Source organism: Lissotriton vulgaris, chromosome 1_1, assembly GCF_964263255.1.
Source record: "Lissotriton vulgaris chromosome 1_1, aLisVul1.2, whole genome shotgun sequence".
NCBI lineage: Eukaryota > Metazoa > Chordata > Amphibia > Caudata > Salamandridae > Lissotriton > Lissotriton vulgaris.
In genome coordinates this window covers 1,826,231,367-1,826,249,418 of record NC_141685.1, presented here as the reverse complement: position 1 = coordinate 1,826,249,418, position 18,052 = coordinate 1,826,231,367, and the positions used below count along the sequence as shown (strand labels likewise).

Genomic DNA, 18,052 nt, shown 5'->3' with positions numbered 1-18,052 from the left:
GATCAATTTCTCTTTTTTTTCTGCAGTTTCAATTTGTGTTATTTTCCAAGCTTCATTGTAAGCTGCGTGTATACTGGCGTATATGAAACGTTTTGGACGCTGTTTGCGAGGTCCCATTATGAAATCTCGCAAGTCAGCACCTTCTTTAAGTAAAGTTAAGTGTTGCTTAATCTCGGGTAGTGTGGATTTCTGTAGCCATTCGAGGCATAGTTTTCTTACACTATATGTTGTAATTATCCCTGGATGTTGTCTCTGGGAATATTTTGGGTCTGGCCTGTTCTGTTTGAACCCCTGTGTTTTGTTCAGGAATCTATCTTGACAGTTATTAGTGTCTGTGGGCCAGATCAACCATTTGTTCCAATCAGGAATAGTTCTGTTTGGTTTTAAAATATAGGACACGTCTAACCCCTCATCTGTAGTGTTATTTCTATCAGGCATAGGCTTTGGTATAGACGGGTTGTTTAAATCTTTTATCTTGGCTAGGCCAAGACAGGTTGTCTGTTGTATGGTGTCATTCTGGAACTTTATTTGTTCTGGGATCATGCGGGCTCTAAATAATGATTATAAACCTTGTACCTGCCACTCTTTTGTACCCCAGATGGTTTTTGTCTCAATGTTATTTTTCCAAAATTCAAAACCAAATGTAGACATTTTTTCATAAAATTTTTCAGAATAAATCAGTTTAGTATTTGTCAACATGTTTTCCATTCCTGTCTTATTTAACATTTTGAAATAAAACGTTTCTGGATTAGTGATACTGAACCCTGAGAAGTATGGGAATTTTTCATAAAATGTTTTTGAACTGCCTTTTGGCGGAGTTGGACAATGTTCCCACTGATTATAACTGAAAACATTTCTAGGATTAGCAGATTTATGCAGATAAAGATGCCGAAAGTGATTGAAGCAATACATTTCTTCATAATTCGAAGAACCCTGTAAATAATCATGTACTGTAAATTTTGCTGACATTTATCAATCTGACATCATATTATTAATTTTTCCAAAGTTCCAATCATCAGAGAAAGTACTAGGTGATACAAAGTCACTTAAAGAGATCTTGAATTGATGTGGATATTTCAAGAGTTCAACCGGGCCATAGATTTCGTAATCAGTTTTGTCCCATGCTATACCACCAGGTATAGAATTTGCTGTGATGTTCACTGATGATAGTTCTCTTTTTTCGATGTGAGAAGATCTGTGTGGTTTCAGGACCAAGTTGATGTTCTGACTTGCTGTGTCCCTTGTACTATATTTTCCATCAATAAATCTACCCAAACCTAAAACCAAGATGAGCCATAGGAGGAGGAAAAGTACGCCTAACACAATCCATAATTCAGTCCATGGTGAGATCAGATATGTTTCTCTGAGTTGATGAAAGAGCTCTGTAATTTTCTTTTTGAAAGTTTTGTTTGCTGGCTTGTCTCCACGTTCACTTGGATCATCAGAAAAGTCATCGAAGTTGATAAAGTAGCCAGATGCAGTTCTGTCAATTGGTGGAATTGCTTCCGGATTTTCATTTATCTTTGGATATGTATGTTCAGATGCTACATCATTGTAGACAGGTGTTTCTTGATGAACTGTTGCAATTTGGGTTTCAAGAGGCACAAGTTCCATAGCTTTGTTGCATAGTCCTTTTTTATTCACTGCAGGTTTAGTAAAAGTGATTAGTCTCTCAGTTTGAACCTCTTGGATTGAAGCAAGATTTAGTCTTCTGCTATTTCTTGGGAGTCCACTGGGCCTACTACTTATGATTGGCCATATGATTGTGGTTTCACCAGGTCGATTGATACAACTCAGTTGTCCTTTTTACCAGCAAGAGGCGGTAGTACTACTGATCTTGTTCCGCTGACAGCTAAGACAGGTACTGCTTTTCTGTAAGAAGGCCCAAATTCCTTCTTCACCGCAATCTTTTCTCTGACCAGATCCCCAATCTTTGGAATCCAGACAGGTCTTGCTGGGACAGGTGGTTTTTCTTCAGAGGTATTTGGTTTTAGCTTTGTGTTACTTAGACTCCTTCTTGTTTCATTCAAGTCCTGTAAAACAGCCAAACGATCTTTGATATCAAAGGTTTTTTGTTTCACCACTGAAGTGTGACAATCGAGCTCATGAATGATCATTCTTGTACCAAACAAAAGTTTGTACAGAGTGATACCTCCTAGAGATTTTCTTGGCAGATTATTAAGACTACGTTGGTCACTTATTAGATGTTTGACCCACCAGTCACCCGAACCTAATACCCTCGCTGTTATAGATTGCTTTATGTCACGGTTTTTTCTCTCCACTACCGCATTTCCCTCGGGATGGAATGGACTAGAATACCGTAATGCAATGGCCTCCTTGAAAGCCCGAGAGCTAAACGCAGGACCCTGGTCAGAATGTAGCATGCCAATTGCGTATGTACCGATAAAGACTCGCAAATCTTTTATAACAGTTCTGGCGTCAGCCGAGCGCTAGGGCCACATCCAAATGAATCTTGTGAAGGAATCCACTGCGACCATGATATATTTATAGTTGCCATCGCTTTGTAAGGGACCACAGTGGTCCAAGTAAACACATGCTAATGGTTTGTCTGAGATTAGAAGGGGCGTCTGTGCTGGTCGTTTCACTGTTGATACTTTAATTTTTTGGCATATTTCACATTCTAGAACATAGTTCCTAGTCTGTTTTCTCATGCGTGGCCACCAATATCTCGGTTTTAATAATGATACTGTGGCGGAAACACCAGCATGTGCAGGAGCGAGCCCCTCGTGTGCGGCTAAAATTAGTCCTAACCTGTGTTCCATGTTTGGAATTGCTCTATCCCCCACTCCAGGAAATACAGCAAAAGGAACATTGTTTGCATCAGTTTTGTATGAGGTCTTTACTGGAAAGCCTTTCGGGAGTGTCTTACCACTGTCTTTTACTGAAGCACTGACAGCTTGCATTATCTCGTTGTCTATTTTTGTTTTTGACCAAGTATTGGCAGCTACGGAAGCCGTTTGTACAGCTGCTTTCGCGGCCTCATCAGCCAATGAATTCCTTGAAACGTGAACGCCATCACGTTGATGACTCAGTGTATGGATCACATGACTCTTTTGTAGTTCTTTCCGTAAAATAACTACTTGTTCCCAAAGCATTTTATGCTTGATTGTGCCACCTTTTGCATCTTTGAAGTTGTTTTGAACCCAATTCTGCAAGTATTCATTGTAAGACTGGACACAGTAATAAGAATCGCACAATATTAGTGTGGGGAATTTGCGATCGGTATTTTCAAGTGCCATCTTAAAAGCCTGTAGTTCAGCTCGCTGAGCTGTACAGTCTCCGAGTGATTGAGTTTTAGTGACCAATGGTCTAAATTTTCCTTTGTGCCAACGGCCTTTAACAATCGCGCACGCAGCACTATAGGCTTGTTTACCCCCAACTGCGGGTTTTGCTGAATCGTCTGTATATATTATACAGCCGTAATTTTCGAGAGGCAGGATTTCGGTCGGCAGAGGACATTCATATTCGTATTGGAGAAATTCTTGTGTTTTTAAGTTAGGATCAAATTCATAAACTACGTCTGATGCAGCAAGAGAATTAACCCATTGTATCCATCTCGGATGTAAAGCTTTAGCATTGGGAATGCTTGCTCTTGTTACAGCTTCTAGGGCAGGTACCGGTGTAATGATTATTATACGTTTACCTTGTGCGAGGGCTCTTTCTTTTGCTACAGCAGTTTGAACCGCAGTCAGAATTCTTTCAGTAGAACTGAATTTCATTTCAGCTTGTGTGTACAAGTGTGATTTATAAGCTATAGGTACCGTTTCTCCCTCATTAAAGGTCAGGTATGTGAATCTGCATCTTCCTGGGATGACTCGGATTACAAGGTTGCGTTTGTTTGCGCGTGTTTGCAGTTTTGTTTTAGATAACATGTCTGTTTGTAATGATCGTAAAATTTCTGTGTGTTTCTGAGTCCAATTAATTGGTTTAAAATCAGGTTTTATTAGTTCGTAGAGAGGTTTAACCCTCTCTGCATAATTTAGAATATATGTACTTCCGAAATTCAGAAAACCTAGAATTGATTGTAAGTTTTTCAGAGTTTTTGGAGCTTGGAGTACTGTACACTTTTCTAAGAAGTTGTCTGCTAGGCTTTTGCCCTCACTTGATAATGCATATCCTAAAAATAGGACAGTGTGGTGGGCAATTCGTGACTTTTTAAAGTTAAATTTGTACCCTTTAGATGCGAACCCAAGTATGATGGTGTTCACTCTTTTCAAGTGTGTCTCCAGGTCATGTTCTGTAAGATAGATGTCGTCGACATAAGATAATGCCTCATCATTATAGATCTGTAGTAACTCTGTTACCCTGGCTGAAATAATCCTGGGATATTCTTGAATCCCTGTGGGAGACGACATAATTGTTTTTGGGTCCTCATGCTGGAGAAAGCGGTCAAATATCTGCTTTCTGCTGCTATGTTTTGACAGAAGAAACCATTTGAAATATCTAATGTCGTTTTATATTTCTTGCGCACAATGTTATTCATTAGTGCTGCACTGTGTGAGTTTTGTACTGCAAATGTTTTGCAACAAGAGTTTAGGTGTCTGTAGTCCAAAACTAGACAATATGAATCGTCTGGCTTGGAGACAGGAAACAAAGGATTGGTCATTTGTGAGGTGCATGTTTCAATCACCCCCTGATATTCAAGTTGATCTAAGATTTCTCTGACTTGTTTTTTAGCTTCTTGCTTAACAGGATACTGCCTCTGTGCAGTAGGTTGATTTTTAACTAGATTTTATGGTGAGGAGAATCCTCATCCCAACCTACATGATTTTTATATAATGCAGGTGCTTGGGCCACTGCCCATTTCCTAGCAAATGTGTATTTTTATGAATTGGAATGTGATTTGAGAAGGCAGGCATAATCATTTCTTCGCCATGTGGGCACTCCCTGGTGGCCAGTCTTTCTCTGCTAGAAGGATATCATAGCCTGTAGATAGATTCTCCCAAAAGAGACTTCTTATTTTCCTAGTTTTGTCCCCCTCTATACGGAATGTAATTTCACATAGCTTATGGGGCACGCTAACTCTGGTGTCTGCAGTTTCCACTTGAATATATTCATTCGTGTCCACTGTCTCCAGAAGATTCATCAGGATCTTGCGAGCTATGGTCACTTCTGCTGCGCTGTCTAGCATTGTCTGGGCCCACTCTCCGTTTTTCAGTTGTGTCCTCAGAATTCTCGGCATGTTTTACTTTAATACAGGCTACCTTCTTTCTGGGAAATTGTAATTTTTTACTTTGATGAGCAGGTTCCTTGTCTTTGGACTTGACGTGCTCTTCTTTATGTTCTGACCGCCCTCTTCTTTCTGATTTTTGTGAGGAAGTCTGAAAAGATCGAGAGGGACGTGTATCAATATCTTGATATCTGTCAGGTTTTCTCAAATTGTCCCTATTTTCAAGGTTGTATCTTTTTTCAGAGGGCTCCCTTTGGGGAGACTTGCCTCCTCCTTCTGGAGATCTATCCCTTCGTTGAGGAGACCTTCCTCTGGACTGAAACTGTTTTTCTCTGGCAGAGGTTTGTTTATTACCTTCCCACTTCTTTTGAGTGATTACATTATTTTTAATGAAAGTCTTTTCAGGATTTTCAGTTAGTGTATTTAGTCGGTAGGTTGTACCGTCAACTGTTAATTGAACTAAATCTCTATATGCTTTTGTTAATTCTTTTATTTTAACTAAGAGTTCTTCGCTTGACATTTTTTTAATGTCGGGATGTGGTGTATAGCTGGCTAGAACCGGCCATGTGGCTCCTGGTCTACTTAGTGGACCGAGCCTCGTAATGTGATTTTGATGTTTTAGGGCGCCATTAAAACAAGAGCTGGTGCTCTTGGTAGGTTAGTGGAATTTCAACGTCCTCGAAAGGGGCGTATTCCTCTGGAGATTCCTCTATTTTGTAGTAGTGGTACTCGCGTGTCACAGCGTGTGCTGCTGGAAAATGTATCCAGGAATAGAATACCTTTGTCTGCCGATATTCATGGGCCTCTACCACAAATATGACCGTACCACCTCTTGATGATACTCCATTTTTTATAAGTTTCATAGTTATTGTTTTTCTTATATTGACCGGGATGATTATAGCATTCTGGTCATCATTTTGGAGACTTGTGTCTTCCGCTAAGAGTTGAGCTGCTAATTTAGCTCTCTCCCTTTCTTCCTCACTATCTGACATTTTTACTGACAGAAAGTTTGCAGAGGAATTTTCAAGGAAACAAAGATTAGGTGCACAATTTTTTGGAACACTGTATCCTTCAACGTTGACTAAACCAAAAACTAATACATAGGAATCTCTTCCTACTAAGTTTTGGCGGATATTAACCTTTCACCCACTCCAGACGCCTATTGGAGTTTTTACGGGAAAAGGGGTCAGTGTGAAAAGCACGACTGAGTTATTCTAGTATCTTGCGTTAGATTATCGTCTTACCAAACGTTGGGTGCCATGCAGTGTAGTTCCTATATTCCCAATAGGCTCTGCGCATTGGAATAACAAACAATAGTTTAGACGTAGGACTGAGGTCGACTAGGTCTCTATTGAATATGTTAGACTTAATTATGAATGCCAGCTAGCTCAGAGGTCACTAGAAACGTTCTCGAGTGAACAGGAAGGAGTTAACTTTCCTGAATAGACAAGAAGGGATTAGTTTCTGACAAGCGCATAAACATGACAACTTTGCACCCTCCAGAATAAGGAGTCGTGTGAAAACAATAGAAAGCTATTTCACTCAGTCAATCGTGCATGCTTAGTTTCACCAGAGTGCAGAGAAATAGAGAGACGGCGTTTTCAATAAAAAATGTCATTTATTGAGCAGTCCTCTTTCTCATGCAAGAGAAGTGAATTGCCACAATTGCAATACTTGTCATAAAGTAAAGTGCGTACAGTAAATGGAGTATTATGAAATAATACTGTAAAAGCATTTATATGGTTTCTGAGCCATATGATACTTAAAACGGATAAAATATATACAATACATACAATGATAAAAGTTGACTTAACGTACTCAACTGGTGCTTCTAAAATACGCCTACCCCGGTGTACCTAACTAAGCCTAGTACGTGGGAAGGAGTAAATGAGCTGTAGTTTAAGTTAAGTTAGTTTTGCCAAGAATCTGAATCAAGAATTCTCTAAGGATCTAATCAGCTTCGTACCTTGGTTTTAGAATGAAGGAGGTCTTGTATCTCTTTCTCAGGACTAGATCTCCCATCAACCCGCAAGGGTGACTGGAAACACTGGAGCTGGATTTCTCGGCAGGAGAAAAGACAGCGTCTCTCTCAGTGCGTCAAATGGGAAGGTCGGCTTCCTTCGGCACTCGCATCAGCTGGGCTTTGGGTAAGTAGATAGCCGCTCTGCTCCAAACCACCGTGTGTTGCTTAAGGCAGATGTTGGTATATTTATACCTGGAAGGTGCCGAGTTTGACGTAAGGTTGGACTTAAGACGTCACTAAGAACTGGCAGTTCTTTCAGGACTCTCAGGAGTTCTAGGACGAATCAAAACAGAAGCAGGGGGAATTCCCGAGCTGCTGGAGGCTTGGTTTGTTTAAAGAATGTGTTTTACTTTCTAGGAGTCTAGGGAAGTAGCCATGCTGTATTTGGACTGCATTGGCTAGGACTAAATATGGATATGATTCTTATGCCTTTATAAGGATATGATTTGTTATAACCACATGAGGGCATGAATCAGGAATATTTAATTAGGGTCCTAGATGCGTTCACAACAAAGGCCTCGTTGAAAGGTAGCAGGGGTTCCGAAGAGGGGACACCAGGCTGCAGGACATTCGTCAGGACGTTAGTCTTGACTGCCACCGTAGGAAGCTGCAGGTCAAAGACCCCTGCAGCCCTATGTACCACCATTGCAAATAAAGATCCCTCCTCCGAAGCCAGGTTAGGGGGAGACAGTATGCCAGAATCTGGGAAGGTCTTGAGGCCGCTGGCATCACCCAGGTCCTCATACCAGTCCAGATCTTAATTGGGTTGTAGGATTTCTAGGGGTCCTGCTGGCCCTCCCAATCTTCATCATCAATGCCTAACCCTTCAGAATAGGGGAGGTTGAACATCATGGAGCCGTTTGGCTCAGTCGGCGCCGGTCTCAACGACAGTGTGCACCAGACTGGCTCTGTGTCGTCTGGAATGATGATGTGGGAGGCGCCGGCAGTGGCGCCGGAGACACCAAGGGCCTCAGACGTGGCACCTGGGAAGGTCACAGAGGTACGACCGGCGAATGTTCGGATCCGGGAATGGATCCAAGAGGAGACAGTGGACAGAGCCGAAGTCGCAGAACCCACAGGATCTCCTTCAGCTGAACCTGCGGAGCCCGAAGGTGCACCCGCAGGATCAGGCCGCCTACATATCGTGCACATGGCGTCATCATAAAATTCTTTTAGCTGGGCGGGGGTCGCTCCCGGCACCGGAAAGTGAGGGAACCATGGAGCCAACCCAGGCACCGGCTCACTAGAGCGGGGCCTCGAACACCGAGGCTCCTCCGTTTCATCGCCCGATGGACGGGGCGAAGTCAAAACATGCTTCGACTTCTTGCGCTTTTTATGGTGCTTCTTACCTGACTACGATGACTTCGAGGAAGAAGATTTCGACCCCTCCAAAGCGGTGCTCGCACCTTCCCCTCGACTGAGATGGACACACCAAATGGGGGTCCGTGAGCAACATGGCCTAGTGACAGACCCTGCACGGCTTGAACCCCGAGGCTTTACTACAAGAGATGATTGGGACGCCAAAAGGAGTTAACAAAAAGTTTTAAAACGTCACTCAAAAAGGAACAGGGGGTAGCTCTCTTCGATGGATCAGTGCAGGCTGGCGCAGAATGAAAAGAACTGACGTCAGTTTGCCAGGGTGGCGCCTAGATAGACACAGACGTCACGACGACAAACCAAACACCTGCGATGTGAAATTAAGTCAACCAATGCCACCTATTAGCACACAGGGGCACTGCTATCAAAAATCTTCCGGATCCAGCCAGACTCCTGACAGTTCAAAGATAAGGAAACTGCGGCTAGATGTCTCAATAGAGATAGTGGAACTTAACACAAGTGGGAGAGCAGACCTTGCTCCTGGTGACAAGGATAAAATGGTGTGGACACACAATATTGATCTCTTCTACAACATGGTATGCTGCCAACACCGCTTTATGTACGACACCCAAGTCTGGGACTGTAGTTCACTGCCCACAATGAGGGCAATAAGTCAAAAATATTTTGCTGGGCCCACATGTCAGTATCTATCCAATGGTTTAAGCCAGGTTAGCTGTAATAAGCATAATGTGACCCCATTAACTGAGACTGGCATACAGCTATATCTTAGCATTATGCACTCTGCAGACATTTGATCTAGAAGCAGGAAAGCTTAAGAACAAGCTAAATCACATAATAAATGCGAGCTAGAATAAGTGCTCTCACAATGAAAATGATTTGCAGAATGGAGAAAAAGGTAAAGATGTGGTTGAAAGGTCTAAGGTGGCAGAAGACCATCATCACAACTGTTGATATTTTAGTAGCAAGAGAAAGTTATTGATCAATAACAGCCACATTGGAAGGGCCCATTAAGGGACAAAATTTGATTAGACCAAACTATAAGGCTATTATACTTTTGGAATGGTTAGCTAAACAAAGGAGTGACTCTTATCATGGCTCAACTCTAATTTATTCAGACTCATCATATGTTTACCTGTTACCATAAGTCTTTGGACGTAGTCTATCCGGTTTTAGGTTTAAAACTATTGTAACTGATAAAACCCCACCAAAAGAGAAATAGCCCTCACCAGTATAAACATATATACACTGAAAAAAACACCTGCACAACCACAAACTATATGCAACTCAAAGAAAGAAAAAGGAGAATAAAAGTTATTTTTTTTTCTTCCTGAAGGGGCCAATACAATGCAACTTTGTCATACAAGGTAGCAGCAATTAAGACTGCGCTAACATTATTCTGCTTCAGTTTTGTTGTTTAGGGATGTCACTAAAATATTGTTTCTTCTTCATTTGTAGGTCTCACCTAGGCAGTGCGCATGTGCTGTCTATAAGGGCCTTTAGCCACCGGTCTTCACTTTTCAAGCACTGTACTCGTGCTTGTGGCAGCATCCACCTTGCGGGAGCGATCAACGGCGCACCACAAGCATGAGTGCAGTGCTTGAACAGTGAAGACTGCTCTCCCAAGTGCGCGTGCGCACCACTCGCGGGCTCACCTCCAGCTCCCTACCTCATCTCCAGCTCTCCCCTCTCCCACACGTCCCGCCCACTCACTCGCTCCGCCCTCTCCGTCTCCGTCTCCCTTTTGCTCGCGCACTTTTCGAGCAGCAGCTTCATCCTTTGGGTTGGTTGTTGGCCCGGCCCCCAAAGCGCCAGCCCTTTCTCTATTTTTGCTCCGGCTGTAGCCCCCAACATGCCAATAGAAGCATTGTTGAGAGGTTCACATCGCTCTCCCTGTTAACAAAGCAACCTAATCTAAACATCATCATTATGGGCAGCAGTTAACCCTTGCCTTACATACAATTGACCGAAACAGCCCATTTACTGTCATCGTGGTCCAGAGTCATTTTCTGCCTCATGCATCAGTTTGATCAGTGTGCACTAAAACCTTTTCTTTAACTAATGGCATGTTTTATTTTACTTTAAGGATACACTCTGATAAAGTAAATGACTGATAACTAAATTACATGTAAATTTAGCTTATTAAGCTAACCAGAAAATTTGGCGTGAATCCAGCCCTTCGGTACCCTCTTAGCAAAGCTTGGCATAAAAAGCAACAAAGGCCGCAGTGATAGGAGAGGGACACAACTAACCACTAGAATGTGCTGCACGGAGATCTTATATTTTCCAAAGAGATGAGCTCACAAAGGCTTCATATTATTTTGTTTTTATTTTTGTAAATAAAGTCCTGGATTTCGTTTTTTAAAATGTAAACTACCTTTGATATTTTCACCCAAAAAACACCAAAGTGATTACATTGGCTGTAATTCATTGGGATTGAGTTCTAAATTAAATGAATAATACTGCACAGTTTGTTTATTTAATTTAGAAGCTCTCAGGTTCACGGGCAAACTAAAGGGAAGAGAGGGTGTTACACTACATTAACTAAACAGGAAGAGGTAGAAAACAGACATAACAAGCCAGTAGGTCCCACCTTTGGGATCTTATAAGTATTTAATTATGGAGCACAATATCCTTGGCTACGTTTGATTCTTTCACTGATTAGGTTGCATACAAATCTTTCCCAGTATGTGCCATTGCATTCATCCACAGAGGATGGTTAAAACCCCTTGATGCATCAGTCCCCTTTTTCAGCAAATCAGTTTTGACAGTAGGTGAATTGCCAAACATGCCAGGCTTTAAAAATTCAATGCAAGGATGTAGTGATAGGTATAAGGGAAAAGAGTGCTGTCACCAGACATCTAGGATAGTAGTGAAAACATGACACCAGACCTTTAGAAAACATGGAACGCAACGTAACTTGTAATGCTGCTGCAAAAAGTTCTTATTAAGTTCAACAAAATTTGGAGTGATATTGTTTGTATATGCAGTGATTCAGCTACGGATGTGAAAACTTTGCCTAATCAATACCGCAGCTAAAGTGCTTCCCTGTAAGAGATCCTTGCCACTTGCTAGATGGTATGCAGAAAGTATTTTTACAATCTTCAGAGTTAATGAAGAATGCTATTGACTTTTTAGTCCATTCTGGTGCACTGTTTTATTATGTGTGGGAACTAAACGCAAATATTTCTCATTTTGTTCTTTGTGTGGCATCAAAGAAAGTCATCCCAATTGTGTCATTTAGCTGGTGGTTCTAGGTCCTAGAGGCAGTGAATGCTATATTATCCATGTGGCAACTGTTTACAGAATTTGTGCTGAGTGATGATGCCAAAGGCAAGAATTGTGAGGATCTTCGGTCGAATATTGATTGATAGATAGATGTAAAAAAAAGTACACTATTGCATTCAAAGATTTTTACAGGAAAATATGACAGCTGTAGTGGATGTAATAAAAAAAACTAGAGTCTGAAAACGGCCTTATATCCCAAGTGTTCAGCATAATTGGTGTAGATGTGAAACCTCTCCTTGAGAGTAGGCTAGGCGACACGTTTAGTGACTTTGGCACTGCAACATTTTCCATGTTAGAGTGCTTGTCACTTGGTAAACAAAGAAATGTTGAGGATAACTCAGGAACTTTTATTTTACAATGTATGAGAAATGGATTGCAATGATGCATAGAAAGGTCCCTTCACCAACCATGGCATTTAAAGTCAATGAAGCCTCACTGTGATACTTTGAACAAGTTCGAGGTCCTTCCATAAAGGGGAATTTTCTCTGGACTTTCAAAAGTGCTGCTTCATTTTTGACTGCTTCAATAACTCTGACGGCATAAGCACCCAGTACAATGCATTTATTGCAGAACTTGTCCCAGAGAATAGCAATTTTAAATGCTTAAGACCTGGCTATTCCCCTCACAGGATATGTAGCTTTGACACCTGAAGCATTACAAATTACTAGCTACTCTCAGCACCAAGACGCCTCGGCATTCGTGCACTCTATAAGTCTATACTTACTTACGTACTTCAGATGAGCCAGTATTGGCATAGAAAGAATTGTCAGTAACCCCAGTTAGCACATTGTGTACTGGCTGTTTTGGTATTGCCAGTCTCAAGTGGCAATGATGAGAGGACCTTTTAACAGATAAAGGTTTACATGGGAAGGAAAGAGCAAGTGCGAACGACCAAAGACTCACTGAAGAAGTATTGTATGGTGTACTATAATAGGTTTGAGTTGTAAAAATATGTTTGGACCTCATGTACACTGTACATACACTGTCTATATACCATGCACTATCAGTGCAGAAAATAAGCAATAATAAAAGCAAAACATTGCATAAACACAGAGAAAAAAAAACAGTTTCTGTTGTTTTTAATTGAGCAAAAATGTGTAACCACCGATAACCATTGCTTTTTAAGGTATTGAAATCACTTAAAAACACTGGGAAAAACCCCACCAGAATTTACCAAAAATAGAAAATGAAAACAGGAAAGCCTAGACATAGATAAGGAGGTGTGACTCGGATACCCACATTTCAGATTGACCTGCATGTAATTCACAGTTATAAAAATCCATAGCCAACCCTAAGAAAGTCAAGTAAGCTAAAATAGCAGGTACAGCTTTAACCATAAATGAGAAAAACGAATCATGAGGTACACCACAAGACAAATTTTGTATCTCAGATTAAAATGGTACCTGTTCTAGCTGCTTCCCACTCATCTAAACAAAAAAATAACCCAGAACAAATTTGTGCACATGTAGATGGTATATATATTCAAATAGAAAAAAGCTAATACAGTGTTAACCATAAACCCTCAGTGAGTCTCCTCCTTAGTCAAGGTCAGGGAAGAAATTAGTCTCCCTTTCATTCATTCATCATAACGTGGTCTCCAAAATGCACGCAAGGCCTTTCCCCACTGATAAAGATTTTAAATGGACAAACATACATCCAAACCGGATTCTCCTTTTGGGTCACTGGTCCCTTGCCAAGACCATACTCTCTTTATCTTTGACTCCTCTAGTCTAGTTGAGCTGGGTCTACATTACACTGTACAATACCCTGTCCTGTCACCAGTAATGACAGAAACCACAATTGTTTTGGGGGAAACAACCAAGACACTGTATTAGGGTTAATTAAATATCAGGGTATCACAGGCTCACCATTCTAAAGTAATACAATCCAATAACATTTCTACAGAAATAAGTTAAGTATTATGACACATAGCTGCATTCTCCCAAGTACAGACCAGTAAACAAAAGAGAACTAATTAATGGGTATCCAGCATTCTACTCTGCAAAGAAAGTACTTCTTAAAGCACATGGTGCATATGTTATTTGAGGAAGAATTTTATTGTAGATTATTTAGATTACTTCACTTACGCTTTTTGTGTATGAGGCGCTTTTTGGGCGCTGGACTCTGACTGTTTGATTCACAATTTCATGTTAACTTGTGTGTGCTAGTGTTTAAAAGTGCCTCTGTGAGAAACACAAGAAATTTCATTTTCCAGCTCCTGTTTACCATCACAGACCGTGGGACGACCCCGGGACAGTCACACCACATAAGTTAAATTTGATCCAGGTGTGCTTCTGGGCCTCAAGGACAAATGCAATCACAATGGGGTCACAAGTATTGGTATGTTCACAGAGGGCACCTGTGTGCTGCTACTCCTACATTTGAACTACCATTACTGAGAAAACTAACACAAAAATCATGTATTCTTTACATAATCTCTAGAAGAAACAGATGATCCCAGAAGCTTACCTGAACAAAAATGTTACATATATTTGTTAGATCTTCAGCAAATGTTTCCATTCTCTGCTCCTTGGATAAAATGGCTTCCATTTTCATCATCCAAGAGCTCACAAATACATAATATGACTGGACATCTCTGAAAACAAAGACAAATGAAATTAACAAAAAATACAAGGACTACATATACTACAATGTAATGTGGCTTATTAAAGGCATACCTGTTAAAATTTCCGAGCTGCTTCGTCTTAGTGTTATCGCTATAAGTGTTTATATTGTGTGCCCCTCTCCTTAGGTCCATACCAGAGTTATGTGATACCTGATTTCATTAACAAAGAAAACCCCATCATGCATTGCCATTCTACCACTTTAATCAAATCCCACTTCCTATCACTCCTCACTATACTTTCCTGGCACCTATTCTTCCACTCAATGAAGTAGATCATTCACATACAGAAAGATCTGCAGTACATATCAGATGGTGTCGGAGCTGTATACCTTTCATTCATTTGCCAGCATTTGAAGTGCCACTATGCCACTTTCCACACCTAAATATTAATGTGTCAGTTGCCAACTACCATGCCATGATAGAGCGAAGTTAAGGAGCATATTGTCCGTTCATAGCCAGCATCGACATTACCATCCCTGGCTATCATATTCTGAAACCTCTGGTCCATGATTGCATCACTGTCCACGCTACTGTTAAAGTGCCAGGGTTCCATGGTCACCCTTACATTGATTACAGAAGCACCTCCACTTCCCTAGCAAGTTCATTTATAAGAACGATAAATGCCATAAATTACAATAAGGAGCTCAGGTTCTGCATACCCATTTTGTCCATGACGCTGGCATTCCCCTTGAGGGGTCACCTCCGTCGCACAGCTGTGCACATGACATCAGCAGATATGCCACTATGCTGACATGATTGCACTTTGCCCTCATTCAGTGACACTCCTGTGCAAAATGGTGATCCTGAGGACCACCTGGCACTGTTGTCTTCCAACAATATTAAACCAATAAGCATAATAAGAGCTGCTTAAGCAAAGCAGACATGAATGCATTGGCTGAGAGAAGAGGAGACCACCCCTGACACCAATGGGATAAGTGCCATTTTGTAAGTATATCAGCCATTGCCAGCCATTGGTGAACTTCACTGTATTAAGAAGCCCTGTGAAATTTCACCTGAGTATCAGAGTATATAAACCAAACAGAAAAGTGATAAGCAATCAGACTGAAAAAATACATCCTGAATCTTTTAGTGCAGTCTATACCCAATCCATACATGTAAGTGCACAACTTTGGGTCTTATTGACGTACTCAGCGTGAACAGAGTCAATGAACTATTGTATGCAACAACCTATTGTATGCAAACTTTATCACCTGTCCATCTCAATTAAAAGAATGTCCACCAGCAAATTGTACATACCGCAACTGCGCACATTAGGACATTTAATGTTTTGATTACATATCAAATTATTTTCCTTCCTTTCTCCTACACAGCAATGTTAGCATGGTTCTATAAAAACTCCAGACCACCTAGACGATTTTTCTTATCCTGCACTCCTGAGGCATATTCTCTCAATGAAGTTTGGAGTAGCCACACCTTTGGTGTACATAGTGAGTTTTGCAATTCACTTTAATTTTAATTTTGTGGTGCATAAAAGTGTAAACTCTATGTTTTGTTATGTCACACTCTTAAACATACCAAAATGCTTCTACCTTACTATACAAGCAGTGTAAAGTCTGGATAGTAGATGAGCAGCCTAGTCCCATCGAAAATATATTTCTCCCCAACTTCTTTAACAATGTAATCTAGGGGGGAGTGGCCAAGCTGGCCGCATGGCATTGAAGCTCCGCCAAGCATTGCACGCAACATACATTTCATTGTATACTCCACTATTTTATTATGGGCTCATCACTGTTGCCGGAGCTATTCTACCTATGCTAGAGGGAAAAACCCACTGAGGCGGATCTGGATGCAGCTCCCACCTGCCATTTTTTTACGACAAACCGCCCATCACGTCCTGATGCGACCTTCGGAGACCCTGCTGGGACAGGGCCCGTGAGTGAGCGTGAGGACGGGGTTGCGGCGTGTCAAGTGTCAGGGCCTGTGCTTCTGTCAAATGGTTGCCGGATGGCGCTTTAACTCCCAAGAGTGCCCTGGGTGTGACCTACCTGCATCGAGGCTAACCAGGGCACTGCAGATGCACACCCAGTCTACTGCGTGACGATATCCCGGCATGCGGCCCGTTTCTAGGCTCGCTGAGGATCCACCATCATTCCTCTGAGGCTCCGGGCTGGACTTGACTGGAAGACCTCCGATGCGGCCTTCGGAGGCCCTGCTGGGACAGGGCCCGTGAGTGAGCCGGAGGACGGGGTTGCGGCGTGTCAAGTGTCGGGGGCCTGTGCTTCTGTCAAATGGTTGCCGGATGGCGCTTTAACTTCCAAGAGTGCCCTGGGTGTGACCTACCTGCATCGAGGCTAACCAGGGCACTGCAGATGCACACCCAGTCTACTGCGTGACGATATCCCGGCATGCGGCCCGTTTCTAGGCTCGCTGAGGATCCACCATCATTCCTCTGAGGCTCCGGGCTGGACTTGACAGGAAGACCTCCGCTGAGACTATCTCAGGCCCTGGAGATGGGACCAGTGCCTGCTGATCGCAGGACAACAGCTCTGCACAGAGGTGAGGAGTCAAGTCTTGAATAAGTGAGATGGCTATGACTAGGCCGCCATATTCTACACTGCCGTGCCTCCCTTGTTGTGCCACAATTTGCTGCATCAACCAGACCCCGCCCATAATTCATTTTGCGGCTGCTGCTGAAATCTGGGAAATTACTGGCCACCCTCTTGCTCTCACACCTGCTCGGGCTGCTTTGGGGCTCTTCTTTTGCTACACCATCAGTATGGCCTTGAGTGACTAACAGTGAGCCTCCTTAGCTGGTGAACTCTTCCCTCTTCCTCCATCTGCTGTCAACCTACAAACCATAGCGCTGGCGGCTGTCTGAGAGAGCCTCTACACGTGGCTCAGCATCTCGGCATGCTTCTCTACACATTGTTTTAACCATATTGCCCAACCAAATTGAATGCAGTAGCTTGGGCTTGTATTAACTCCATCCGGTGCCACTGCCTGCTGTTTCTCCTGCCGCCACCTCAGCTTTTCCGTCATGCTATTCCCTACTGCCTCTTCTCCTGTGGCTGCTCTCATTTGTGCTAACAGTTCCTGTGTTTGCTTCCAAAACTCTTTCTTTTTCAGACACGATGTACACACTACAATGGGATGCAGAGATCTTTAGCAAAAACAACTCCCCTTCGAACCATCTAAGACTCTGCGCCGTCAACGTTCTCCCTCCGGCTCCACTAGCACCTCGGAACATACAATGGCCGACCGCCCATCAGATGGCATTGCCACGATTATGACCGAACTTCGAGCCGGTAAGGCAAATGACTGCAATTTGATACTCTAACATATGGGTAGTCACAAACATTTTCTAGTAAGGGGGGTGAAAAGTTGGGTCTTTGGTGTGACTGAGGGCCGCACTAATGCAAACAGGGTGGTGGAAGTGGGGGTATAGCAGGTGCAGGGGAAGCAAAGCATGTACATCTAGTGGCTGACCTGATTTGCACAATGTGGAACTGGGTAACCTGGGGTGCAGAAAACCCTAGTTACTTCCATTGTTCAGCAGAAATTAACCTCTAAATAAATGATTGCTGTTTATTTAACATTTTATAATTTTAGTGCTGAGTCCAGTAAACAG

The 18,052-nt window shown here is 42.3% G+C and overlaps 1 protein-coding gene across 1 annotated transcript in view; it reads right to left on the bottom strand.

Annotated features, from left to right (window-relative positions):
• WASHC4 (WASH complex subunit 4) overlaps nt 1-18,052 on the bottom strand; it is a 975,954-nt gene that overhangs the window by 719,643 nt on the left and 238,259 nt on the right. Inside the window, exon 14 of the mRNA XM_086919270.1 lies at nt 14,307-14,433. Within this exon, the coding sequence (XP_086775396.1) occupies nt 14,307-14,433 (127 nt within the window). The remainder of the gene's footprint in view (nt 1-14,306; nt 14,434-18,052) is intronic.